This window comes from Dermacentor albipictus, chromosome 7 (genome assembly GCF_038994185.2).
Source record: "Dermacentor albipictus isolate Rhodes 1998 colony chromosome 7, USDA_Dalb.pri_finalv2, whole genome shotgun sequence".
Classification (NCBI taxonomy): Eukaryota; Metazoa; Arthropoda; class Arachnida; order Ixodida; family Ixodidae; genus Dermacentor; species Dermacentor albipictus.
Window position 1 is genome coordinate 38,801,459 of NC_091827.1, and position 27,308 is coordinate 38,828,766.

General features: G+C 44.6%; 1 protein-coding gene across 3 annotated transcripts; it reads left to right on the forward strand.

The window, feature by feature from the left end:
- Positions 1-27,308, forward strand: Brms1 (breast cancer metastasis-suppressor 1-like protein). Of its 3 annotated transcripts, XM_065436621.2 has the most exons (10): positions 5-448; positions 2,202-2,292; positions 4,323-4,450; positions 8,048-8,127; positions 8,922-9,018; positions 9,714-9,806; positions 11,187-11,251; positions 12,635-12,665; positions 19,347-19,376; positions 26,856-27,308. In XM_065436621.2, coding segments are annotated over exons 1-9 (717 nt in total). In that variant the 5' UTR covers positions 5-318; the 3' UTR covers positions 19,349-19,376; positions 26,856-27,308. The 3 variants fall into 3 exon arrangements, with proteins under 3 accessions (XP_065292691.1, XP_065292693.1, XP_065292692.1); XM_065436619.2 differs by lacking the exons at positions 19,347-19,376; positions 26,856-27,308 and adding an exon at positions 13,382-13,491 and having other exon boundaries at positions 1-448; XM_065436620.2 differs by lacking the exon at positions 19,347-19,376.

The window sequence follows — 27,308 nt, forward strand, 5'->3', positions numbered from 1 at the left end:
GGTTGGATCCTTTTTCGCGTTCATTACGGCGTCTCGCCTCGCGGTCTCGCTCGTGTTGTGCGCGTGCCTATGTATGTTTTCTTCTTCCTCATCGGCCAACGTGCAGCGCGTGAACCTGTCCTCCGCGTTTGTTCTGTTCGGTTCGTCGTCGCATCCAAGCAGCCCGACCAACACGAACGATTTCTGGCTGTTTCGTTACGAGATCGGCGATAGCCCCGGCGTCCGCGTCGGTGGCGTTGCCTGTGGCTGGCGTGGTTGTTGTGCTTCGGACCCTGACGCGCTAGCGGTGGTGCCTCGTCGAGGCCCAAGTTTATCGACATGCCGAGCGTCAAAGAGTGCAACAATGACAGCGAGGGCGAAGAGATGGACCAGGAGACGCCAGAAAGTGACAAGACGAGCAACGATGACTCGGACTCGTCGTCCGGATCCGAAGAGGATGACAGCTCCGGTGAGTTCCCGCGCGCCGCCTCCACCGTCAGCTGGCCGTTTTTGAAAAGGGCGGCAATGTCGTGGAGAACCGACGAACACAAAGCGCCTTTTATTGCGACGAGATCATGCCCTCTGCTTGGCATTTAGTTCAGCGGAGAGCTCGTCCTTCATCCTGAAGTAGCGAGATTTATTCCGTTTGGTTCAGCGATGGAAGCGTCTGTGATTACTTCACGAGAAGCAGCGGTGGCTTTAGCGTTTGGCTGCTCGTTGCAGGTGTAAGAGAGCTGATTTCTTGAAAGATCACGGTGACAGACGAATTCTGGTTGCACGCATACGAAGAACTTTCATAGAGCTTGCTGCACCCCTCCGCTATCCGTCGTTTCATTCCCGTGGAAGGAGCCGAGTTGGCCCCGACGTCGGGCGTAATAAATAGCACATTTTGGTTGAAGTCATTATTAACTTCTTGATTAGCCAGCGTAAGCATCTCACATCACAGGACACTTTCGAGCGCGATCGGGATTGGATTTCTCGATCGTGATTGGCTGGCCGTTTCGCAGCTTGCGCAAAGGAGCCAACCGCCGTCGAGAAATTCGATCACGACCGGGCTCGATAACGTGTCACATGCGAAACCTATGTTACCTTGCTCAAGACGTACTGGGGGGCTGCTTGGTTAGTCGTAATGGAATAAGGCAACGCACTTCGAAACGACGACGAAACACTGAGCGAACGAGCACGAGCGTTGTAATGTAATTCCATTGTAACCTTGTAACACGGGAATATTCGAACATGCTCGAGTCGATGCAGGTCGATACGTGCTGCTGTATTCGGCCACGCAGCGTGCCTTCATTAAGCCTGGAGAATTCAATGCAGGTCGAATCCGAACTAATATGGACACTGCCCGCACAACAGGGGTACATCACACCTCGGTGCTTAGCGCTGTTCGAATCGTCAGAAGTAGCACAAAGAGTTCATATGAAGCAAGGTGCGTCATGGTTCTACCTGCCCAGTGAATAAACACGTGGGATTACTTCTTTAAGGTCAGATTTACTGGGGTTAGTGTAAAGCGGTGCTGCGTTGTTACTTGGAAGAGAACAAGAAGCCTACACGAGTAAGCGCTTACTGGTAAAGCTGCAATTGGGAGCCAGTTGGTTATATACTATTTCAGACAAACGTGCTGTTTTGTACAAAAGCAATACAGGAACGAATTCAGGGGGACAGCACCACATGGAGCACTCTACGCATTGCGTTTCCCATCCTGAATATTGTTCTACTTTGGTCAGTGCAAAACAGCACGTTTACCTGACACTTTCTGGTATAAGTTGTATCAAGCCATGACACAGACCTTAATCATAAAGCAGTAACCATAACGCAATAACCATGCTGTCAAGACAGACAAAAGAAAGGCGACAAGATGAACGCTGCAAGAGCATTGTTCATCTTGTCACCTTTCTCGTGCTCTTTTTAACGCTGTGGTCATTGCTTTCACTATGAATGAACTAGACCAAGGACAAGTTCTGCTAAACCTTCATAGATCACCAGGATGTTATGTGTAGTACTGTCACTACTAAGTGTGGGAGATTAAGTTCACTTTTACATAGCAGTGCACTGCTACTTAACATAAATCTAATTCCGACTCGCCACAATGCAAGCCTCAATCGATTACCAGGACATCATATGCAGTGCTCTCCCTATCAAATGAGGAGTGCTTACAGTGATGTCGCAATGCCTCGGTGTAATCGTGCACTCACAACATGTTGAAAAATGACACGCAGAAATGGACGAAGAAGATTGCGAGAGGAGGCGATCGGAGTGCATCGACGACATGGCTGACCTCGAGCGACAGTTCATGCACCTCAAGGAACAGTAAGTGAACTTCCAGTGTTCCCAGTTTGTTTTGAGAGTCGGTTTTGATTGGAAGAAAGCTGGGCGCCGAAAAACATCAACAGCTTGTGACACATGTGGCTACGAATGAGCAGCAGTGGTTGAGCCAGGAAACTTGTCTTGCGAGCACCAACTGTGTGGAGTAGGTAGCTGACTTTAAAACAACTGCTAATGAAAACATATTATTTTGTGTTGAAACAGCTCCTGCCAGATGCACTCCTTGTTTGACCACTGTTGATTGCTTCAAGTTGCCATCTTCCTCTGAATCCTTGTTTGACCACCGTTGATAGCTTCAAGTTGCCATCTTCCTCTGAATCTCTGTCGTTTGGATGTGGCTACAGAAGAGAGCTTCACTGTGAACAAAGCATTTACAGGGGAAGTTCTCTATGCTTGCAAATAAGGCCATTTGATCTATTTGTCAGCTAAAAAGTATTATAGTTACTGACGACATAAACATAAGCGCCTTCTTTCTACGTCCTTGTTCAGAAGGCGATCCCTTGTAACCATACATATGGCCTGCCATAACATTAACACATCCCTCAATTCAAAACATTTGTTGTGAAGCAGTATCGGCTGGAAATTATTGCTGAAATGTAGGGCTCTGTACCACTAGAAGTAATAAAAGCATGAAATTTCAGTGTCCTAATGAAACAGTATTTTTTTCTTTCTAATCCTTTCACCGTGATACTTTTCTCATTCATGTTTCTGCCCTGTAACTGTGGTAGATTGTAGTATACTGCTTTACACCTTTTCCAGGATTTTTTTCCTTGTTCAAGACGCACCAAGTGAACTCAGAGAAAAATAAACTCCCGCATGATAATTTCCAACGAATGTGTGCCAGCCAATACTCCTGCTCACAACTGCGCTTCCCTTTGGCTATAGGGCAAAGCAGTTGTTATTAAATTGTAGACTGTGCATCCAATAAAATGGGATATAGCCTTCTTCATGTGAAGCTTGGACAGAACACCTGCAAAAACGGGAAACGGACAACTTGGTCAGCATTTCTCCAAACACCTTGCTGCCTGCAGCCAGCAATGACGTCAGTGCTGGATCAGTTCACTCTACAAAGTCATTAGCTGCTTGCCATCACCCGAAAGTGTAACATAGTGCTGACAGCCTGTCCCTTCCAATATGAAGTCGTTTGCTCTGTACCCGTGATGTTTTGACGCGCTATTTGTATGTCTGGTATTTCAAGAAATAAGTTCTTTGTGCTTTCGTTTATGAACTACTGTTCTTATTCGGGCAGTGGGCGGTACCTAGCTTATTTGGTTTGTTGAATATGAAATCTCAGGCTTTTATGCTGAGGAAAAGTCATAATAGTTCATAATACTTCATAATAACTTCATAATAGTTTTGTTTGGGAGGCCTGCCTGCATAAATACACAAAAAGAAAAGAAAAATGTAAAGGTAAACAAGCTGCACCAAAACTGGGCAGTTTTGATCATGAGTCCCTATTTGCACTGAGAACTTATATTCGTGTTTATGTATATCCATCACATCGTGCTCGTGTACAAGACAAGGCACATCACATTTCTTCCCTCTGATGTGGGAATTCTTGAGCCTTTATAGCAAAACTGTTCAGGGGAGTTCGGAACGGTTACATTGGGTTTATAGACAGTGCGCGCATCTATGAATGCAACGAAAAGGCTGTGTGTTACTCAGTTGGTGGTGTAAATCCAGAAAAAACAGTGCAAGCATGAATGTATAGTGCCTTTATTATGTTTTGTTTTTATTCCATACTTTAGATGGAATGGGACAAAAAAAAGGTTTTTTTTTTATATATACTTAGTTGAAGAAACAGGAACGAGACATCGTGCCCAGTTCTGCTACTGCCACCCACATCTGTATCCTCGTGGCATTTCATTAACTGCAATATGTACTGTCTAGTTTGTTGGTTATTGCACCGTGTGTTGTCGTGCGGTGCAGGCAGTTAACAAGAAGCTCTTTAGGCTGGTCACGAGTAACATGTACTTCTCCGCATTCACAAGTGATTGTAATCAATTTCTGCGCAGGCTTTACCTCGAGCGAGCGAACCAAATCGAAGCAAAACTTGAAGAGGTAAAACTGGGCCGCGCGCCTGAATACCTGCAGCCGCTTGAAGACCTCCAGGACAACATGAGGATACGGATAGAGGTCGCAGGTGTGTCCTTCGTGCCCTTTGTGTTTCTCTGGTGATTGTGCTTGCTTTTCGGTTACAGCAGAAGCCTCAGTGTAGCACCGCTTGAAAGTCAGTCTTCTGAGGGCTGTTTTTACATGCTACCTTCGTTAGTTCAGGTGTTGAGAGTGCTAAATCTGGTTATGAAATAGTGTAGTACTAGTATTTGGTTGGTGTGGTGATGACAAAGGGACAAACTAGCATGGACTAGTTTTTCCGTTTGACAAACTACTATGCAGATGCTAGTTGGTTTGTCATGCTCATGTGGTAACAGCTTTTTACACATGGATGTCAGCCTAATGCATCATGCCAGTCACTTTGTCACGACATACTCGAAAAAGTGTTGTAGGTATGATGCATTTATTACCAGTTATGTGTTCTTTCAAAGGGTTGTCGTACTATACAAAGACAGCCGGCTGGTTGTTCATATTACTAATTCTAAAAAAAATCAGCAGGCTTCAGTGATTTCTCTTGCCCTGTGCATATTTACTACTACAGCAGCTTTGGCAAAACATAGCACTAGCAGCAACAAAATGTGTTTCAAAGCATGTAATGTTTTTTTTTTTTTTCCCTCCCATGTTCTTGCTTGCTGTTTCATAAACATTCACTAATATTGTTGGTCGTTGTGGCCATGCCTTTTACTTATTCACTTCGAAATGGATTATCGGGTGTGTTCACCTAAGCACAGACTAAGGGAGGTCCCAACTGTATTTAGTGTTTAGCAAAATTTTTACATGAGGTTGGAAAATGTCTCTGTAGCAAGGAATCAACCTTCGTTTTGCGAAAGTTAGCACGGATTTGTTGAAAAGTAATCTTATTTCACTAAAGGTAGAAAAGAGTGTTTTAATGACTTGCAGATTTTACAAATTCGAAAACCTATCACTCTAAAATTAATGCAATTTACCGTGCCTAAAGTTTTTTGGTAAATCTACACCATTAGTACTATTGGCCCCCTGGAAGCTAAATTTATGTCACCCAGAGTAAGTCTTTGAAAAAATTGCCATACTTTGGTTTTTTGAGCAACTGCCTCTGACTGGCCCCGAAATCAGGGGTTTTATTGGGCCATTTTAGCTAAGGTGATGAAGCTGAAAAATATTTCTGAGGAATCTTCAAAAGGTTTCTCGTAAACTAAAAAAATAAGTGTGCAACTACACCTCATATTTATTTCGTTCTAAAATCCCAAAAATGCCAACTTTGCAAAAATGGTGAAAATTGGGACATTTTAGTGAAGTTTAAGAAAAAGTTCATCGCCAATTTTTATGAAAATTTCATAGAATACCCACACAGGACTGGTAAATCTAGTACTGCAAAAACATATTGCATTATTTGAAGTGACAAAAATTTAGCCTATTCTTATAACCATGTATGGTAATCTCAAGGTTATGTATCGTTCTAATAATAAAATAAAAATCACGCTCATATTTAATTCTGAACTCATTCTTTTTGTTGTAGTTAACAAGAGTGACTCAGATTGTCTTTTTTTTTTTGCCACTTTTTAGCTGTGAACTGAGTTTAGCTTTAGTTTTCGGGGCTCCGGCATCTGTATTCCTACTACGGTACATAGAGGTAGCAAGCACGTGAGAGCGTGTATGGCAAATTTGTCAAGACTTCTCGGCAGACCTGGCATTGATCTATAATTGCATCTGTTGTCTGAGATACTCCCGTGTACATGAATGATACACCAGCCTGGGGAAGCGTGATAACGCCAGTGCAGTCGATGAGCCAGCTGGGTATGTTCAGGGGTCGTATTCTGAAACGTTCGCCTTGTGCGATAGTTTCGCCACCACGATAGTCACGTTCAATAAATCAAGTGACTGCTTACCCGTGACGTCAGCGTGCACTACGAACATGCACTGTCGAATGCTTGACATCGCATGAAAGAGCACACCGTACGAGCGCAGAGCCGCTCGGGTGTGTTGTTTTCTAGTGTAGTGGCCACGGTACATGTTCTACGCACTGACCACGGTTGGTTACAGCCGCTTTAGGTAAAATAAATTGGATAAGGAAGTGGGAAATGTTCTAAATGAATTAACAAATATTGCCACGAAAGAACGCATGTAAGACGCCACCAAAAAGGATACTATAAACTACCACCTGTCTTATCTCTACTACACTCCACCACCAACCGAATGCCCGAAGATGCTAAAAGACGTGTTTGTTTATTCAATATATATAAAGAGCACCCATTGACACTATGACACTAAAATGACGTAGGTCGGAACTACTAAATGGCACTGTTTATTTTCCGGTTTTGCTAAAACCGCCAATCATAGCGCCGTTGGCGGAGGCGTGGCCAAGGCAATAGTTTCGCTGAAGGGAAACGTTTCAGAACACGGACCCAGGTGAGGACAGTCTTAAAACAGGTCCCAAATATTTTTTTCATTGTCACTTAAATTTTTGTGTTAGGTTTTCATAAAAATCGGCACTGATTGCTTTTTTGAACGGCCCTAAGATGTTGCAATTCTCGCTATTTTCGCAATTTTGCAATTTTTGGGATTTTATAACAAAATAGATATGTGGTGTAGTTACATACTTATTTCTTTAGTTTGCAACCTTTTGCGAATTTGTCATAAATATTTTTCAGCTTCATCACTTTAGCTAAAATGGCCCAACAGAAACCCTGATTTTAGGGCCACTCAGAGGCAGTTGCTCAAAAAAACCAAGGTTTAATCATTTGTCAAAGACCTACACTGGCCGACATAAATTGAACTTCCCGTAGGCCAATAGTTCTAGTGGTGGATATTTACAGGATTTACATTTACAAATTAACACAATTTACAGGTAAATTGTGTTTATTTTGAGTGGTACACCTTCACATTTGTAAAATGTGCATGTCATTAAAATGCTCTTTCTCATCTTTTTATGAAATAAGAATATTTTGCGAGAAATTCGTGCTGTTTTGCAAAACAATGGTTTATTCCTTTCCATGATAACATTTTAGCACCTCGTACAAAAATTTCTCTGAAAACTAAAAATAGTGAGGACACCTCTAGTCAGTTCTTAACTGAACACATCCTTCGTCACTTTTGTTCACAAAATTATAACAATGTATCCTCCTTAGAGTGACGCCTTTCTGACACTGCAGGTACTTCAAATAAATAAATACATGCTTGTATGTTTTGGGTGTGCATTTGCATTATATGCATATTTTTCTCTTTAATCCCTCATTATATGTTACAGCTGGGGTAGCATACCAAGCCTGTCGCTAAGCTAACCTCTCCAGTTATGATTGAACTCCTTTGCATGTGCGCATTTCGCGAAGCACTCCTTTATGCCTAGGCACTTTCCATCCAATAATTCTTGGAATGTGCAAATTTTGTTACTGTGGATAGGTTAGATGGTGCGAATAACATGACAGCGAGTGTCCAAAAGGCTCCACAGTATTAGGCTACCGGTCCAAGATGACGCACCATCACTCTTTTTGAGTAGCTCGTCTCATAGGAGCAAAAATTCGAAATATTATTTATTTATTCATTCATTCATTTATTTTTGTTCACCATTGTGTGTGGAAAACTGTTTCTTGCAAGGCTGTCCTTCCTCATACCGAGAGAACCTACAGCATTGAATGTATTACTCCAACAGGTATTCTGCGAGACATGAGGTTGAAAAACATCAAACGGAAGTACGATGCTGAAGAAATTGCTGCATTCCAAAATTTTGAGGTGAGGCTTCATTACCTTGTTTTTTTCTTTCTCCTTTCATTGTGGGTGCCATATGGCGGCATTGGTGGATGATAATTGCCACCATGAACAAATGTCACCGTCACCCCGTTGCCAGCATAACCATGGGAACAGGTAGGGTTACATGGCCGGAAACTAGCCACATTACTGTTCCAACTGCGATACTGGGAGTGCTTCTCAGCTGTCTGATCCAGATTCCAGCAATCGGAAAGGACCATCCGAATGTGGCCAGATAACACCTCATCGGCCATCTGAATAACGTAAACCTTTCGCAGCGTTCGAAAACGACCATCTGAAAATGCAATAAAGAAATGCTGCCTAAATGCTACAAGGTGCAGTTATCAGTTATTTAAATACTTTTCTGAAGGTGATGCAACAAACACACTCAACAAACCAGCGCACGTATTGGGCACTTCCCACTGTCTGACCGAACCGATGTCTTCGTGTATGAAAAGGGACAGGACATATGGCTGCTAAAGGTTAAGCTACTTCTGTTCGCTATGCCTTCAACGAATGGTTACGCTACGAACGGGTGGATGTCTGATTTTCCCTTTATCAATTACTTCTCTCCAACTCGCGGGTTTCCGCAGAACTACTAAGTCAAGCTATGCCTTCTACATTAGACTTTATCCTGTCTTCCAGCACCCTTGTCTTCGTGTTCCTCTGTACCTGCCCCTTTTCTGCGGCTGCTTCACTTTGTTCTCTATTTATTAAGAGTCTTGCTAGGGAGTTCGCTTTTTTGTGAAATGGAACTAAAACTTTCCCTAATATTGCAGAGTGAACGAAATTTACTGCGAGACTCGATCCGGTGTGAACTTGAGGATAAGATCAGACGACTCGAGGAAGACCGCAACAGCATCGACATCACGTCAGGTACGTATGGCGTTTTGAAGCCTGCATTCACTCACTCACTCGCGCAAACTATTCGGGACCGCAGATTGTTGTTCGAATTATCTGAAGTTGCTTTAGGTACTCTACAACTATTGCATGACTATCTTAGGTGATGAAAGTTCATACCTGATGTATGGAAAGATACACATAAAAAGGCAGATCTTTTATGCTTTTCATGGAACTTCAAGTAGAATTGCACACACACACACATAAAGCAGTTGGAAGAACAAATTGCAAAACCTTACTTTTGTTATTCAGTAATTGTAACGTGTCCTGGTTGACTGCTTTTGTCAACATGTGAGAATTTGCAAAAAGCAAGAAAGGTGTTTTTTTTTTTCTTCCTATCTTATTCATGTTGTGCCCTATAATGTCGTTAATTTTTTAACTGAAAAAAAAAATGCTGTTTTTGAGCAGGAATGTTATATATTCCTACTGTGTTGCTTTCTTGAGTGAAAACTATCACTTAACTGGAGCACGAGCTAGCAAGAAATTTTTTTAAGGATGCATTCAAAACATGGCGCACCAGCCAAATTTTTCTTCTCCCTGAATTGATTAGATCTGCGAAGTGACAAAGTTTGAATTGTGTATTGGCTTTTATTCATAAACAGATCTCGTTTCTTTGTCTCGGGAGCCTGATTTTGTAGCGCTAAGACTGGAGGATGGTTTTCACATTGCAGATCTCTGGAGTGAACAGATCACCCACAAGAAGAGCCGGCGCAAGACGGACTCGATGACAACTGACAGGCGAAAGAAACCCGTCACCGTCTCCGATATCCTTTGCACTTTGTATAGTTTATCCTATTGGAGAGCACAATCTTGCGTTTTTGCTTCTGTGGCTAACGTTCAAGTGTGTTCGAATTGTTTAGCTCAGAATTAATTTGTTGCTAAATTCAGGTGTAGTAGAATCAAGCAGTAATGCAACCTGTGCGCTTGCGAATGGGAAGCAAGGCACCAAGTGTAGTCAGCCAGCTTAAAACTGAACATAATGTTGCATACGTAAGTGTGCCAGGTACACACGACTTTCAGCTAGACTAGTGGCTTGTTCAAGCTCAAGTTTCACCACCTAGAGGTGGTATTTCTCAGTGTACACTAAAAAGAAGCACCAAGACAGTTTAGACTGACAAAGTTTTCTTACAAAAACGTATTTTGGTTAACGTGTGGTAATAGACCAATTATTAGCAGATCTAAAACAATGATCTAAAAACAAACTATTGCTTGGCTATCTCTGTTGTTCCAAGTTTCCTTGTGCCTTTGGGCTGTGTCTAAAGGTAAATGATCATTAGGGAAGTGCGTGTGTGTGCCACAATCAAAAATTAGCACTCAGGGCTAGCATTAAAAGAAAATGCGTGCTATTGCAATCTTCTCCGTTTCTTTTGGCGTCGTGTCTGCAGATTTTTAACTAATTTAGGGTTCTTAATTTGACTAGTGTGATAGTGTGGTTTCACGTCATCAGCTGTGAAATGCCACAGAAAGCGTGCCAATTTACTAGCGCAGAATTGTGTACGTGTGACAGTGACAGCGCCATTGACGACAGTCTCTGTCCCTTGCCCAAATCTGAGCTGATCCACGAGTTTTCGTATTGTCCATTATGTAAGCAAAGCAAAGGAAAAAACATTGGCTTGGATTTGATAAGGCTTGTGCAACAGCGTGATGTGCCGCACCAGTGCTTGATGCTAGCAGGCAATCAGATGGAGGGATGAAGCTGGAAAAATTAAACTTCATCATCATCATCAACCTATTTTATGTCCACTGCAGGACGCAGGCCTCTCCCTGCGATATCCAATTACCCTTGTCCTGCGCCAACCGATTCCAACTAGCACCTGCAAATTTCGTCATTTCATCGCACCACCTAGTCTTCTGCAGTCCTCTACTGTGCTTCCCTTCTCTTGGTACCCATTCTGTAGCCCTAATGGTCCAAAGGTTATCTAACCTGCGCATCACATGGCCTGCCCAGTGGCATTTTTTTCTCTTAATGTCAATTAGAATATTGCTATACCCTTTTAAACTTACGAGGTTGTGACACTTGGATAAAAGGAGGAGTACTTAGAGAGCTGGGCAAGATGCCCTGTGTACTGAAGTGGGCATGGTCTGCTGCATGATCATGGCGCACACTTGTGTTTTGTGTCCTTTCCTTGACTGTCTTCATGCACGGCCCTACATCGTGTACATGTTGCGAGAAAACGAGATCCTGGAAGACTGGACGGCCATAAGGAAAGTGAGTGCACATCCCACCTATTTGCATCTGTACTGCCCCCCCTTCTTTTGTTTGTTTGTTTGTTTTTTGCCGTCTCTTTATTGTACGGCACAGCTGGCATGCGATTTAAAGGCCAACTGCAGCTAAATTTATTATCGTGCAGAAAGAAAAAAGTTTTACCAATAGTGTAGCTACAGAGAAAGCTCAGTGCAGTAATGTGCAAGATGCAAATGGGGGCATCAGAAACACCTAAAAAAAATCCATTTTCCATGTAGGAACAAGAAAAGGCACTGGCCATTTCATTATGAAACATTGCTGCAACATTATAGAAGACTGACATCAACACAAAATGCACAGGGCATCTGCTGGTTGTCTGTCTGTGTCTTCCTTAGACCCGTGAACACGTTGTATAATGTCACTATTTAACTGGTCCACCTTTTAGTAACAGTAGCCGCCATTACAGTGCGCTGGAAGTGCACATTATCCAGAGCCAATCTGATTTGAACCTTCGCGCCTACTTGTTGCTTCACATACATAGCGTACGCTATGTGCTGCTCCAGTTTTATTGTGTTTTCTTCGCACACTTCAAAGCCGTTGGGGCAGCTTCCAGTGTGCCCTCTCAGACCCTGGGATTGACATCACGCCAACATTATTTTGTAGCTGCGCAGCATAGATGTTCGTACAAAAATTACTATAGCGGGAACTGCAATCAATATCTTCATGTTTATGGCTTCTGATGTTCCTGTGGCATTATTATGCTCCCTCTTTCTATATTTGCAGATTGTCACACTTATAAGGCAATGTTTTGTTGAAAATTGTCAGTGTGCAAAGCTGCGAGGTCGTTTGAAGCCAGAAGGACGAAGTTTAGGCACATCCATATGTACTGCCCTTCATTCTCATGCTAACTTGGTTGCCATGCTTGCAAGTGCCATAGACACCAGCACCGGGGTTCCCACTAGTAATTTTGTAGAGGAAACTCCAAAACTGCGCAACACACTGCTATGGGTGCTTGTTTTCTTCTTCAGAGCAATCTGAACACTGTTAATTAAAAGTATGGTTGGTTCCTTGCCTCACGGCTTTGCCGCACTCTAGTAACATGCACTACTGGTTTTGTGAGATCTCATTGCTGTTATCCTTGGAAGTTGTCGAAACAGTAAAATTAGTTGATTTCAGCAAAAGTTGTATGTCACAGTGAAATGTTTGTCTATGAAAAGGGAATCAAGGAAGCACAATACTGAGCATCTTGAAACCAAGAATTTCTTTCTTAGAGTATGATGGTGATTTAGGATTTTTATGGCGCAGCAGCCGTGCAGGTTATAATGTAAATTGTGTTTTGTCACCAACTTTTGATGCCACTGTCAGTATTTTCTCACTTGTTCATTGATTTCTCTCCCTCTCTCGTAGGCATTGAAGGCTGCAAGGCAGAAGAATGACTGTAAGTGTCTCTCATGACATATGTATTCTTTGACATCTCTTTGAATACCACTTGTTCTTATGCATAGACAATGCGGTTCATTGTTAAAGCAGCAGTGATATGACAATTTTAACATAATGTTTAAGTTTCATAAATGGAGGTCCGAACGCTTCAAACCCTTGAGAATAAGTAGTCGCAACCAACGCAGCGCCCTGTGCAATTTAGGATAACCCCTTTTTTCACTGTGTACACAACTACATCAAAAGCACAGATGAAAATAATTATATTTAAAATATGTTGAAAACATCTTGAGACACTTTTGATTGGAGCTGTGCTGCGAGTTAGAGTAAAATGTGTAAGGTGTATTAGAAAAATTAGTTTAAGATAGATGTCTTGGTGTTTGCTCTAGTATCTTGTGCATATAACAGGTTCACTTCTTTCCTTGTCTGAAATACATGCTGGGTGCTTTGCACCCAGCATGTATTTCAAGTGTCTTGAAGGGTGCTTGTTTCCACATATGCTAGACGTTAAATAGTTGACGTTCTCATACAATGACGTCCCCGTCGAGAGCTGTCGCATGGAGTCCGCATTCCTTAAATGACAAAACTCACTGCAGGATTACCGTATTTGCACGAACATAACGAATTCCTCTCCAAAATTTCCAGTGTCAGAACGCACCTGGCATTATATTTGGGTGACTCAATTATGACGCCTTTTTTTTTTCTTCTTCTTTCTAGCGCTGCGAATTCACCTTGCGCAAGAGCGCGCGAGCTGGGCGTTGCCACTGTGTATTTTGCGCCGTTTTTCTTGCCCCAATTTGGAACATTGTTAGGGCTGCATCAGTGTCTTTACGGCATATTAATTGCAACCTTGAACAAGACAATCACTGCGAAGCGAGTGGTTATCAAAGATGCACAGTAGATCAGCAGACACAGTGCGTGAAATTCTTTGCCCTCTTTGACTATGTCGAGGGCATTTCTGAAGTGCTGCCTGTCCAGTAACCTTGGTGGCGTGGAGGACAACGCCATTCATCCCGAAAGTGACAAAAGACTTCAGCAGCGAAAGTGACTAAATTGCGCACGCACTCGTCCCTTCACTTTATTTTGTGACAGCAGTTCACAGTGGCGATGAATAAAGCTCTGCGGGCATGCGCTTTTATGTGTCGTTTCCTATTTCGTTGCAGCGTCGCTTTGCGTTATAATCTTAATAATGCACTTTCTTTTTGTTCTTCTTTTGAGAGACCGAAAGTACCCCTTTGAATTCATGATGGCGTTATTTACGTGCAAATACGGTTATTAATCCATTCTGCTGCAGTATGCTTTTCTTTAGGCTTGTGCGAATAGTCATTATTTTAGAATATTCAATCCAGTATTCTGTTATCCAATATTCATTGCTGCTCAAATATTAGTATTCGTAGTTTTCAAAGCATTCAACACGAACGAATATACATATTTTTCTGTATATATGCCGTACCCTCAGTCACAACACCCCGGAAAGAAAAGAAAGTTCTGCATGTATAACCCGCGAAAGTAACTGCATACAACTCCCAAATCTTTGTAAAAACAACCTCTATGCGTGGATGCACAAATCACCCGCATTGTATCTTCAGCCACCGGCTCTGTTCCCCACCTCTTTGGCGACTTTGATGGTGGAGAACACTGTCTTAAAGGTGGCTTCACTGTACAGCGGGTCACGCAAGTGTGAAACCACATCTCGAGGCGATATTTGCGTTGCCGTGAAGCGACACCAAAAGTTTAAATTTGCATGTAGACCACACCTCGATTTTACTGCTAAATTTTTAAAAATTTAGTGCATGTTATACACTCAAAAATTGGTCAGTTTCAAAACAGAATCAACAGTTTCGTTGTTGGGGAGAAAGTCACTTCATAAACTCATAGCCAAGACAGGGCAAAAACAAGTTCGTGTACAGTCTGCTGATGCACCTGCTCGATTATTCAGACGTATTATTCGCAACAGCCGTGTGGTTTCCCAAGAACCGTAAGGCCTCTGTAAATAGATTTGCGTCGACACAGAACTAAGCCGAAACTTTGGTGGCCGACACCTAGCAAAACAGTGCTGGTTAGGCCTGACAGCCATGGCAGGCGCGGCAGTGGACGGCAAGACGTTTTGGGAAGTTTGCCGCTGATCGGTGATCGGGTCCCAGATCATGCGCACAGGCTAGACTGAGGACAACAAAAGTGGCAAGTGTGCCTATCAAGTTCGTCTGTGTGCTTACAGAAGTTGAATTTGTGCAACACGGTATGAACTGCCGCCGTCGTGCAGTAAAGCTCACACATCACAGCATCGTGACAACGCACGATGGGCAAACGCGTAACGTACCCACAGCCCCAACCACCACAGTATATTAAAGGGACACTAAAGCGAGGCAATAAATCAGTTTATACTAAAGAAGCATTGTTTGAGAACCCTGCAGGTAGTCATTACAAAAAAAAATAGTTTGATTATTAGATGAGAAAATGAAGGTCCAAGTATCAGTATTCGCGCCGAAACCCCAGCACCGGTACGTCAGCGTGACGTCAGGGATTCCAAAGCATGTTTTCGCATTTGGGCCGCATTGGCTGAATAAAGGTTCCCGAAGCTTGCCATGTTTAATATTTGGTTCCTCTAGAACACAATGTAGTCAATCTGTACCGTTATATATAATTAGTAGGCCCTAAAAGATGCCATCAAAATCCAAGACGTCACAACCCCCGGGCACGGCAACTTAAGTAGAGAGAGAGAGAGAAACTACTTTACTGGTCCGTTGTGAACTGAAATGCGTTAAGCGTCTGATGGGGTGGCTCCCTCTTCGCGGGCTCCATATGCTTCCAGGGCCGCCTGGCCCCTGTGGATCAGTCGGAGCTGGTCTTCCAGGGCGGGGCTGGACAGCATGATCTCCCATCGCTCGGAAAGAGTGGGGATAGCAGGGCGGTTAGTTATGGGTATAGGTGGGGGGTGGTCAATGGAAAAATTGCACTCTCCTATGACGTGCCGAAGGGTGCCTAATGCATTGCAGTGAGGACATGTGTTCTTATATCTCTCTGGGTACATTTTGTTCTGGAGGCAGGGGTGGGGAAAGGATCCTGCCTGGATTTGCCTGTATATTGTTTGTTCGGCTCTGGTCAAGGAGTGGTGGGGGTGCGGGAAAGTCTTCCTGCCGTCCCTGTAATATCTGACTATATCTCTGTAATTTGTGATGGGTTGCCATCCCCTTGCCTCCTCCTCGTTGGCCCGGAAGTTTAGCGCTCGGGCCTGTTGATGAGCATATTCATTGCCCTCAACTAAGGAGTGAGCCGGGACCCAAACTAATTCGATTGCTTGTTTAGGAGGCGTAGCTTTACCAAGAATTTTTAGTGCCCCAAGGGACACCCAGCCAGATCTGTAGTTCTTGTATGCAGCCTGTGAGTCCGTGACGATCTTGGTGACGTTTGGTTGCAGGAGTGCGAGAGCTATCGCTGCTTCTTCTGCTTCCTCCGAAGACGGAGTGTAGATTGATGCGCAGGTGACCAGCTTTTCTAGCCCGGTGACCACGACTGTTGCCCTCGTGGAGCGTTTCGATAGAGAGGCGTCTGTATATAAAACAGTGTCGTCTTCCTCCAGGGTCCTGGAGATGGCTCTTGCGCGGGCGTCGCGTCGTCCGGCATGCCTTGTGGGGTTCATGTTGCGTGGTAGTGGTTTGCATTCCAACTTCTCACTCAGCTTTTCGGGTAATTGGTCGTGGCGGGTGTAGTGCGATTCTTGCCATCCTAGCTTGCGGAGGACGCTTCTGCCCGCCTTGGTCTGGCTAAGGCGTACCCTTTGATTGGATAGGTGGGCTTCTACGAGCTCGGCTACTGTGTTGTGCACTCCCATTTGAAGTAATTTTGTCGTGGATGAATGTATGGGAATACCCAGGGCCTGCTTCGTGGCTTTCCTGATTATTGCGTCAAGTAGTAAGACGTCCTTCTTGAGGAGCTGCAGGTACGGCGCCGCGTAGACGATTCGTGATATAACAAAGGCCTCAACGAGGCGCAAGGTGTCCGATTCCTTCAGACCCCTCTGCCTGTTGGCCACTCGTCTGATCATGTTCAAGATTTGGTCTGACGTGAGCTTCATTTTTCTAATCATGGCTGTTGCCTTGCCGTCTGCCTGGATCAGGAGGCCCAGGATCCTGAGTTGTGGTACCGGGAGGATCCGGTTCCCTTCCAAAGTGATTTCTATATTTTCTGCTTGGGTACTTGATGCACGTGGTCTGACAACGGTCAGCTCCGATTTTTGAGGCGAACAGCAAAGGCCACATGTCTTCACATAGCTGTTGATCGTGTCAGCTGCTTTTTGGAGCGTGTTTTCTATCCAGCCATCCGACCCTGCCCTCGCAGTCCAGAGGGTGATGTCGTCGGCATATAATGCGTGGCCCAGACCATCTATTGATTCGAGAAGCTTGGGCAACGGCAAGAGAGCCATGTTAAATAACAGGGGGGAAAGGACCGAACCTTGCGGCGTTCCTCGATCCCCCAGGTAGATCGGTTGGGATGTCTCCTCTCCTATTCTGATCCTTGCCGTTCGGTCACGAAGAAAGTCTCGGATGTAGTTGTAAGTTTTCCCTCCACAACCCGTGTTGTGCAGGTTGCGGAGGACACTTTCATGTGTGACGTTATCAAATGCCCCTGTGAGGTCTAGCGCTAGTATCGCTCGCGGCGCCTGCTTCGTTGCTCGCTTAATTACCAGTTCGTTGAGTTGTACGAGAACATCCTGGGTGCCCAGGTGTTGCCTAAAGCCATACATTGTCTCTGGCATCTGATCGGTGGCATCAAGATGTCGCTGCAACCTCTTAAGTACCATACGTTCCATGACCTTCCCCACGCAGGACGTGAGGGATATCGGTCGCATGTTGTCGATGTGAGGTGTCTTACCAGGCTTGGGTATGAAGCGGACTTCTGCCTCTTTCCATTCGTGTGGAAGATTGCCAGACTCCCAGACTCGGTTCATATACCCGAGCAGCTGTCTGCGGGCCTTGTGCTCGAGGTTGTTAAGTAACTTGTAGGTAATGGAATCGGGTCCCGGCGCGCTGCCCCTGTTGCTCTCGGAGATTGCTGAGATCAACTCGGTGTCAGTGAATGGCTTATCTAACGCTTCATTGGTAGGTCCTGCGTAGTCGGGAGGTGCGATATCACCCTTCTCCGTTTTCAGGTTCTTGGCCTTCAGGTCGTTGATGAGTTTGTCGGCATCCCCAGTATAGTTGTTGAGGGTGCGTGTGAGGCTTCGATTAGTGGCGCTCTTGCTGCCGAGAGGATCGATCAGGTGACGAAGGAGGCACCACGTCTTCCTGGTAGAAAGGGTGCCCTGCAGTCCATCACACACGCTCAGCCAGTTCTCTCTGCACAGCTTGGACGCGTATTCAGCTGCTTGCTTGTTAAGATCATGGATGCGTTTGCGAAGTTTCTTGTTGTGTCGTTGTTTCTTCCAGCGTCTGGTGAGGCTGTGTCGTGCTTCCCAAAGGTGGGCAAGCTTTGCGTCCACACAGGGTGTCTGCAGTGTGGTCGCAATTTTCTGGGTGTATTTGTCTACCAGCTCGAGTTGTTCCTTAGCCCATTCCCCATACGATTTGGTGCTGTTCGTGTCCTCGTCTTCATCGGCTGCTTGCCTTTTTCGAAGTTTGTCCCAGGCAGTTATCTTTGTTGTTCCCATTCGGGCCTTGAAGGCGGGCCCCCTGATCGTAATACTGAGGATATCGTGGTCCGACCCCAGGTTCACGCCTGTGTTCTGCCACGACACGTCCAAGGTTCCACTCAGCAGGGTAAGGTCTGGAGTGGTGTCCCGGGTTGTACTTGTGCCCATGCGGGTGGGAGTGTCTGGTTCGTTGAGTAGAGCTAATGTGTGCTGATCCATGAGGTTCGCCAGCACCCTGCCTCTCTTGGAGCAAAATTTGTAACCCCATATTGTGTGAGGCGCATTGAAATCTCCTAATATCAATAGGGGTCGGCTGCCCGCCTCTCTCTTGCTGTCGAGTAATGTGCCCTCTATGTCGAGGTTCTTCTTGGAGGGCCGACAGTATGCGTTGAGTATAAAGATGTTGTTTTTGCTTCCTATGCCTCTGCTGTGAATTTCCAAGAGAACGTGTTCACACCCTCTCTGAATGGTAATGTGCTGCGTTGCAGCAATGTTGCTTCGGACTAGGATGGCTGTGCTTTTCTCACTGGGATCGGTGTATGCAACTTAAGTAGGCGTCGCCACCCGTATTTCGTTCTTGCGCTTATTCTGGCTTACCAAATGTCCTATCGTTGTAAGAGTGGTGTTTTTGGTGTTGTAGAACGGTAATTTACTGATGCAGAAAAAAACATTTTTCACTTTAGTGTCCCTTTAAGTAGACTGAAGCACAAGAGTTAGCAAGAGCCTGTAAACAAGTTTTCTCTGCAGCTGTAGTTGTAAGAAATGCTGAACTAGCATTTTCGCATGAAAGTATCGAAATAACCACACCGTGAAAATAAAGTGACTCCAGAAACGAACCTGTTCTTTATTTAAGTAAAGAACAAAGCACAGAAATGAACCCGTAATGAACCGACCTTTCTTAGATTTGGCAACATCTGGCACTATTGTCAAGGTTTTATGCAGCTTCCACAAATATTCAAACAATTCGCTTTGAAAATATTTGATACTAATTACTGTTCGCTTTGGCTTCGCTTAGAACCAAAAAATTTATATTTGCACAAATCTACTTTTCAGAATTCTGAAGATGGAAGAAATATCGTGGAAGTAAGTTTTCGGTGGGCAAAACCAATTGGCATAGAATAAGCAAGTGATAGCATGCTCTACACAGACATCAAAGGACTAAGAGTCAAAAGTTACAATGACTGCAATTTTTATCTTCTTCCTCATAGACTAATCTCCATCGAATCCTCTTCCAAGGGTCCTGCATGTACTTAAAAGCAGCATCCCCAACATGGCCTTCGCCACGCAACGGGGGCTTTAGGGTGACACTATCCAGAGTTCCAACATCTCAAGATCGTTCCCATAAATCTTTTGCAGCACGATGGGTCTCTTGTCTCACAACCTTGTAAGACACAGTCCCCCCATAGAAAACACTTCCACGTACCCGCCGTGGTTGCTCAGTGGCTATGGTGTTGGGCTGCTGAGCACGAGGTTGCGGGATCGAATCCCGGCCACGGCGGCCACATTTCGATGGGGGCGAAATGCGAAAACACCCGTGTGCTTAGATTTAGGTGCACGTTAAAGAACCCCAGGTGGTCAAAATTTCCAGAGTCCTCCACTACGGCGTGCCTCATAATCAGAAAGTGGTTTTGGCACGTAAAACCCCAAATATTATTATTACACTTCCACGCACGTTGAGGCATCTGGTCCGCTCACGGAACATCTCTGCATGGGTGCAGTCCAGCGGTGATAGGCTGTCTTCAAAAGCCACGGCACCGCACAACAATACACCTACACCTTCTGATGGCACCAAACCTAACCTAAGTCAGCACCTGCTAGTTGCCACCTTTGGCCATTCCAGCTAGAGACAGTGGTACATAAAACAAGCCAGCGTTAACAACCTGGCCAAATGCGCCTTTTGACTTAATTTTACCTGAACTCCCACTTTTACAAATTTCGCTCAATATCTCTGTTCTTCACACAGTTATTTCTGCACTTGAATCGAGGCAGGCCTCAATGGAATGCTTTCCAACTTCCAAATCTACCCACTTTAACGCTTCCAATGCCGCTTGCTCATCTGCTCTTTCACTTGACTCTCCCTGTGGCTCAAAGCTGTCGAATACAGCTATCTCTGCCCTTGCTACCAGTTTGCTGCTCTCTTTCTGTTGTTGCTTCTCATCGAACCCCCTACCCAAGGGTCTGGACAGTTTTTGGCATAGTGTCCGAACTTCATGTATTGGAACCATCGGATAGCTCCTGTCTGAGATTTTCTTGTCTGCATTCCCTGCTTGGCCACTTGTCTCACCTACTCTTCTGTCTCCTTCATGTAGTGGCTTATCCAAATGCTCACGAGTTCCGCCCACGCATCTGCTTTCGTCATATAGCTAGCTCAGCAATTTCGCTAGCGACAAGCCAGTTCTATGCTTCATTCTGCATTCTTGCTTCTCCTTACTTCGGGTAATATTCGTTTAAGCCTGTCGGTGATAGCCAGATCTTTTATAACCTTCAAGGTAGTGACATCCCTACGCATCGGGTCGTATGAGAACAAGGTCTCCAACCTGGTCGCCACCTGATGCCATGAATCGCCCTGTTCTTTCTTCACACACAGGAATAAATGTCGATACTCATTATGAGTTGTTTTAACTACCTTTAGAATGCTTCCTTTCAGTTCAGGGTATGGCATCGCATTATCGTCCAACTCGCTTGCGCCATATGCTCTCATTCAGGAACGGGAGCAAGATCACTCCACGAATATCCTTGGGGATTCGCAGTGTTTCAGTTAGAGTATCTGCACCTTTAAACCATGCGGGCACTGTGGGATCTGCCTCTGGCAGTGTATCGAGGACTACCTTCAGTTCTTTCACATACTCCTCTAGTTTGATCCCCGACAACTTCGTTTGCCAATGCTGTGCATCCACCAGAGGTTGAAGCTGCATTTGAGCGTGTTTAATTTTTTTCCATCTCTAGCGTGACTCTGAGCTTCTCAAGCTAAAACGCATCTTTTGTGAGCAACTGCTCACGCTGTCTAATTCACACATTTTCGCCTTCCTGACTGGTCATGTCACTCAGCCACAGTGAGACGTCCTGTGAACTTCCCTTTAACTAGAAGAAATCACTCGGGCGCTAGCTTGACATGGTGGACCAAGAGACAGCAGATAGGTGCCCTACTTTGACCACTCTTGTCTCCGCCGCTTGCACTACCTCCACGGAACACTATTGGCCTCCTGTGGTGCTCCTGGCAGGTCGCCGTAACAGCACCTGCTCAGTTGTTCATTGCAAAAACAAATCCGCGAACTTCTGGTTCCTTTCCCAGGCTTCTCACTGATCTCAAGGTCCACGTCGCTACCATCTCTACGCTGCCCTCGACGTCTCCAGTGCTCGTGTGGTTCACGTCATTAGAGTTGCCAACTCAAACTCCGCAGCGCTACGCTGCTATGCCACCTTTGACGTCTCCGGCATTCTTGTGGTGTGCATGTCTTCGAGATTCCTGCAGCTGTGCTCACCAACAATGAGCTTGCTGCTCACTGTCCAACTCGCAGCCTCGCTCATAGCTTCCTGCGCCGTCCTTCTGACATTGATGTCATTTCTTTTCTTAGGGGCTCGAAACGTTCCCCCGCCTGTTTGCTCTCTGCCCAAGCAACCGAAATGTCACTTGTCTTCAGTAGGAAAATGCCACAACCCTGTCGACTGTGCCACTTAATATTCGCGTCGATGCCAGCGAGTGAAACTTGAAGGTGTTGTGGATGTCGCGAAGTCGCACTACAGTAGGCAAGGCTGGGACGCCGATTGCAAGGGATTAACTGTTTATTAAAATGGAATACTCAAGCAATAGAATAGAAACTTTTTACACAGACATCACAGGACTGCACGTCAAACGTCACGATGACATTTTGATCATCTCTTTGTTAGCCAAATCTCCACCAAATCTGCTTCCAACGGCCCTGCATGTACTTTAAAGCATCCTCAACATCACCCTCGCCCCATCTTTCATCCAGTCACGCTGCGGGTGCATGCGGTGTGCACACAGCAGGGTTCCAAGGTGACACTGGCCGGAATTCCAACATCCTGAGACCATTGCCACAAGTCCTTTGCAGTGCAGCGTATCTCTTTTCTCACAACCACGCATGTTGAAGCATCTGGTCTGGAATGTCTTGGCATCGGTGCGATCCAGTGGCAGTGGGTTGACTACAGAGCCATGGCAACTGCTTCCACGAACTGAACTGCAGAAGCCCCAACTCAAACCGCTTCAGTGCGCTCCGTAAACCACTGCTCCCCCACCGGCCACAACTGACGGCTATAACTCTCTTCCGCCGGCGTGTTGTCGAGCCGCGCATCTATTTTGACGACACCGCGTGGTGCTTGCGTGTAGCCACCCGCACAACAACACTGAACTCCACTGCAACTGAACAGTATCATCATCAGCAGCAGCCTGGTTACACCCACTGCAGGGCAAAGGCCTCTCCCATACTTCTCCAATTACCCCGGTCATGTACTAATTGTGGCCATGCTGTCCCTGCAAACTTCCTAATCTCATCCGCCCACCTAACTTTCTGCCACCCCCTGGTACGCTTCCCTTTTCTTGAAATCCAGTCCGTAACCCTTAATGACCATCGGTTGTCTTCCCTCCTCATTACATGTCCTGCCCATGCCCATTTATTTTTCTTGATTTCAACTAAGATGTCATGAACTTGCATTTGTTCCCTCACCCAATCTGCTCTTATCCCTTAACGTTACATCTATCATTCTTCTTTCCATAGCTCGTTCCGTCGTCCTCAATTTAAGTAGAACCCTTTTCGTAAGCCTTCAGGTTTCTGCCCCATACGTGAGTACTGGTAAGACAGCTGTATAACACAACAGTACACAGCAGCATAAGTACTTCCTTCTACAAATCCAAACCAGGCAGGTTTACAGGGACGTGGAGACGATGTGGTCAACAGTGGTCAAGCAAGAGTTGTCTCCAGAGCCACCATCTCAACAATGGGGCTTGTTTTCGTCAGTGTAGCAACAGCTTTCTTTGACAGTGTTTATGTGTAAAGCTCATGCTCCCCCGCCTCCATGGGGGAAAAAAACAAGGGACAGGGTGAGGGAAAGCGAAATGTTAAAAATTGAATGATATAGAAAAGAGAAGTCAAAAGACGGTCCTCGTGAGGTGCTTCTTCTGTCTCCTTCGTTGTTTTTGTTTTTTTTACGTTTTTTTTCTGTGTGTGGGTGTGCTGTTACCCCATTTTGTAAGATAAGCTACCCAGTCCTACCTCGCACCTCTTTGCGAACTTTTAGAAAGGAAATTGAGGGAGATTAGTTTCTGTTTAGGCAAGGAGGAGGCGGATGCTTCGTGACATCATGATACAGTGGCTTGCCTTGTTATTGCAATTATTGCACTCCCAAATGCAAGCATTACTAGAAGAAACATGCACAACATTTGTGTGCGTGTGTGTGTGTGAGCAACACTATCATACATATGCACAACATCGGCGAACTTAGCTCTCTCTCATGATGTGATAATGATGTCGACGATGTCAGGTTCAGCATTGCTAGACGAACTTTTGTATCAAATGAAAATATAAGTGTTTTCCAACCTTCATGCTTGCTAAGTTCTCCTTTTATGTGCAGGAAGCGTGTGGTAGAGTTTCTAAAACTTTGAAAATATGTGTTCGTGCTCTTTCGGTATTTCAGTACTGGTTAAGTCATTTTTGATACTATGACCTTGGTGATAATTCTTCGCTGTTATAGTTCTACCAGGCTTGTCACACCAAACACTTAATTTCTTGCAAAGTTGATGATACATTCAAGTTATGTTGTTTTCAATACTAATTGGATGTTTCCTTTTATAGTGGACAGTACTGTACATAGAAATAAAATGATTTTATAAACTCTTTTTTTCAGGTGATCAGTACTTCGTGTTTGCAGTGATTTTAGCTTATTTTGCGTTATGTTTACGTTGTGTTTACGTTTTGCATTACGTTGTGTAATTTGAGATGCTGGTTGAATGGTGGTACAGGGTGCTTTGGCACCTGTCGTTTGCACAGTATTTTTTTTTTTCTCTTGAAAAGTTCTGACTTTATATGTGGCGCCGTACTTTTCATCTGAGCATACACAATTGGCTGAAGTTCCTGGCAGCACAAACAATTTTAAATGAACTCCGAATGTTGTGAATAACTCAGTTTTTTTGCTCCTCATGTTAAACTTCACCAGAATGAGATTGCTCTCTCGCGCAACACAAAGGTGAAACCTCGTGGAACCTATTTTCAGCATGCTGTCAGGTTCCACTGGCTCATCGTTTTCGTACGTACAAAAGACTGCAGTGTCATCTTCAAAAAGCAAACCGTGGGGTTTATCCTTTTGTTGATAGCCGCATGGTCAGCATTGTAGCACAGCCGTTGCTCAACACCTGTGCATCAGGACTCAGTGATGTGGCACTGAAAATATCTTTATATATATTTCAGAATGATATGGTAAGTGTTTTGTGGCATGTAATCTCGTTCCCCGTATCTCTCGGCATACACAGTACCTGATGACTGAAGTGCATCTGTCCTGTTCTTATACCTTTTGTCCCACCACATGTGTCATTTCCAAGTTGATGTTCCTGTTTACCACATTGAATGGAATTTACATCTCATTAATTACCCGTGATAAAAAGGGTACAAACCCGAGGTTTCACAAAAAAAAAGAATTTATTTGTTTCTTACATGCAGATATGAGAATTTACGAGTGCATTGGCGTGTTTGTGTAGTGAAGTTTGGTTTGCAGTTGTCAATTTTAGGCTGTGTGGCTATGTTTGGAGCCCCCACTCACGAGTGCATTGGCGTGTTTGTGTAGTGAAGTTTGGTCCGCAGTTGTCAATTTTAGGCTGTGTGGCTACGTTTAGAGCCCCCCCTCCAGAGTTAGATGTGACAAAGGCCGTACAAATAAAATTAAAATCTGGGGTTTTACATGCCAAAACCATGATCCAATTATGAGGCACACAGAAAGGCCATACCGTGACGGGAACATTAGTATATGCGTGTGCATCAGTAAAGGTGTTTTCATACGTGTGCCAATTCTTTTCTTCTGCTACACTAAAACCAAATCCAGAGCAGCTTTTTTTAAGTTATATATATATCTCTCACAGCATAGAAGCCAACAAACATCAACACCAAGGACAACACGGGAAATTACTTGTTCTTACTAATTTAATGAAAGAAATGATAAATTAAGGGAAATGAAAGTGGGTGAAAAAACAACTTGCCGCAGATGGGGAACGATCCTACATCATTGCATTACTCGTGCGAAAGCGTGGGATCGTGATGTACATATAGTATCCTAAATGCTGTTATAACAAAATTTAAAACCACCGTCCCGTCTTTATACAAAGATCTCAGGTGCACCAATGAGGGGATGTCAGCTTATTCTACCAATTGGTCTTGGTTGAAGATATGCGGCTTTCTGTCCGTGTTTCCACTAGTGCACTGAAAGCTACATGGGAGGGAAGCCAAGTGCGCAAAGCCCCACCCAAAAGTTCAGTGTCTCAGCGGTGAAAGGGCTCGTTGCGGCGAAAGGGCTCGTTGCAGTGAAAGGGCTTGTTGCGGCACCCCATGACAGCCAGGGCAGGCTGCACTGCGCAGCATGCTGCTACTCTATCAGAGGCCACGCTTGGCAGACGCAGCCATGCACAACTGTCGTGCGTAGACTGGCAGTGCAAAGACGAAATTATTTTTCTATCTTTCTGATGTCCGAGACAAGTGTATGTTTCATTAATCTAGCTCAAAGTTAGCAATTATGTATAATTGAGAATGTTCTCGCGATCATGAAATCAGCCAATAGCTGTTGGTGGTTCCAGCTGCTTGTGATGACACTGCATGATGACATTGTAGAGGCTAGAGCAAGCGATGTTTCGCTGTTTTCAGCGAGAGATTGTAAATTCCCTGCTGCGTGCAGTGCAGTAATATTTGGCTCATATGTTCGCAGGAGCCTCTTGTACAGATCGGCAACATCTCTTACTGTGTTCAGAAAGTTTTTCACGGCCTCCTTAATGTTGCTTGGAAATACGGGAAGCATATCTATATATTTCTTTTATATATTGCATTATTTTTTTGGTCATGAATATGACCGGTTATAGAAATCTCTCTAAGCCTTCATAGCATCGCATTCAATTGAATAAGCGCCAAAAGTGACGGCACACAAGAAGAAATACAGACAGGACAAGGCGGGAAATTGTTCTTACTAATTTAATGAAAGAAATGATAAATTAAGGGAAATGAAAGTGGGTGAAAAAACAACTTGCCGCAGTTGTGGAACGATCCTACGTCATAGCATTACTCGTGCGCCTTGTCCTGTCTGTATTTCTTCTTGTGTGCCGTCACTTTTGGCACTTATTCAATTGAAAGCTATGCACCAACTAGCCCCACAACATGTTTTACTGTTTTACTATAGCATCGCATACTGTGTATAAAGTCAAATATAATTGTGATGGATGCTAGTACTGGTAACAATCAACTGATATCAAGAATACCACTGCTGCTATCTCTATGTTGTATTTTGGTACAGCTTTGTTCACGGTGCTGTTTGGACGTGCAGTGATTTCAAATCCTCATTTGCTTCTTGCAGTACTTGTGTGATCAGCGACTGCCTTGGAACGTGCATTAGAAGCCAGGCCACAGGACTTCCGAGTTGTACATAGAAGCTGGGAATGGGACAGACACGGTCATCGGAACCATCAGTGCTCAAGGATGCAGTGCGGCACAGAATGTGCATTTCTAGCCAGCCTTTGCTCCCAGCCTGCCTTTCTTTTTTTCCTTGTGAACTTTGTAGCTTTTACAATAGTTCTTTTAGTACAGTTATTATTTAGAAGTGTCTTACACAGCACTGTTTGCCAGTGTCTCATCCCGAGTTTTGAAGCAATTGTCAAGCCATTTCATGGAATGTTGCTGCACAGCTGATGCAAGGTCATTTCTCCCTTTTTCTTTTATTTTTTTTCTAGAATTTGGTGTGCTGAGCAAGCTCATTGTGCTGCCTCCACATCATGTTGACCTGTAAATAAACATTGTTTTCAATGACGCA

Bases quoted from the DNA above. Each gene is read 5' to 3' on its own strand.
- Brms1 (XM_065436619.2), top strand. From the start codon at position 319: ATGCCGAGCGTCAAAGAGTGCAACAATGACAGCGAGGGCGAAGAGATG. The intron at 4,451-8,047 runs GTGTGTCCTTCG...TTACTCCAACAG, and splicing joins GATACGGATAGAGGTCGCAG to GTATTCTGCGAGACATGAGG. The intron at 8,128-8,921 runs GTGAGGCTTCAT...CTAATATTGCAG, and splicing joins CTGCATTCCAAAATTTTGAG to AGTGAACGAAATTTACTGCG.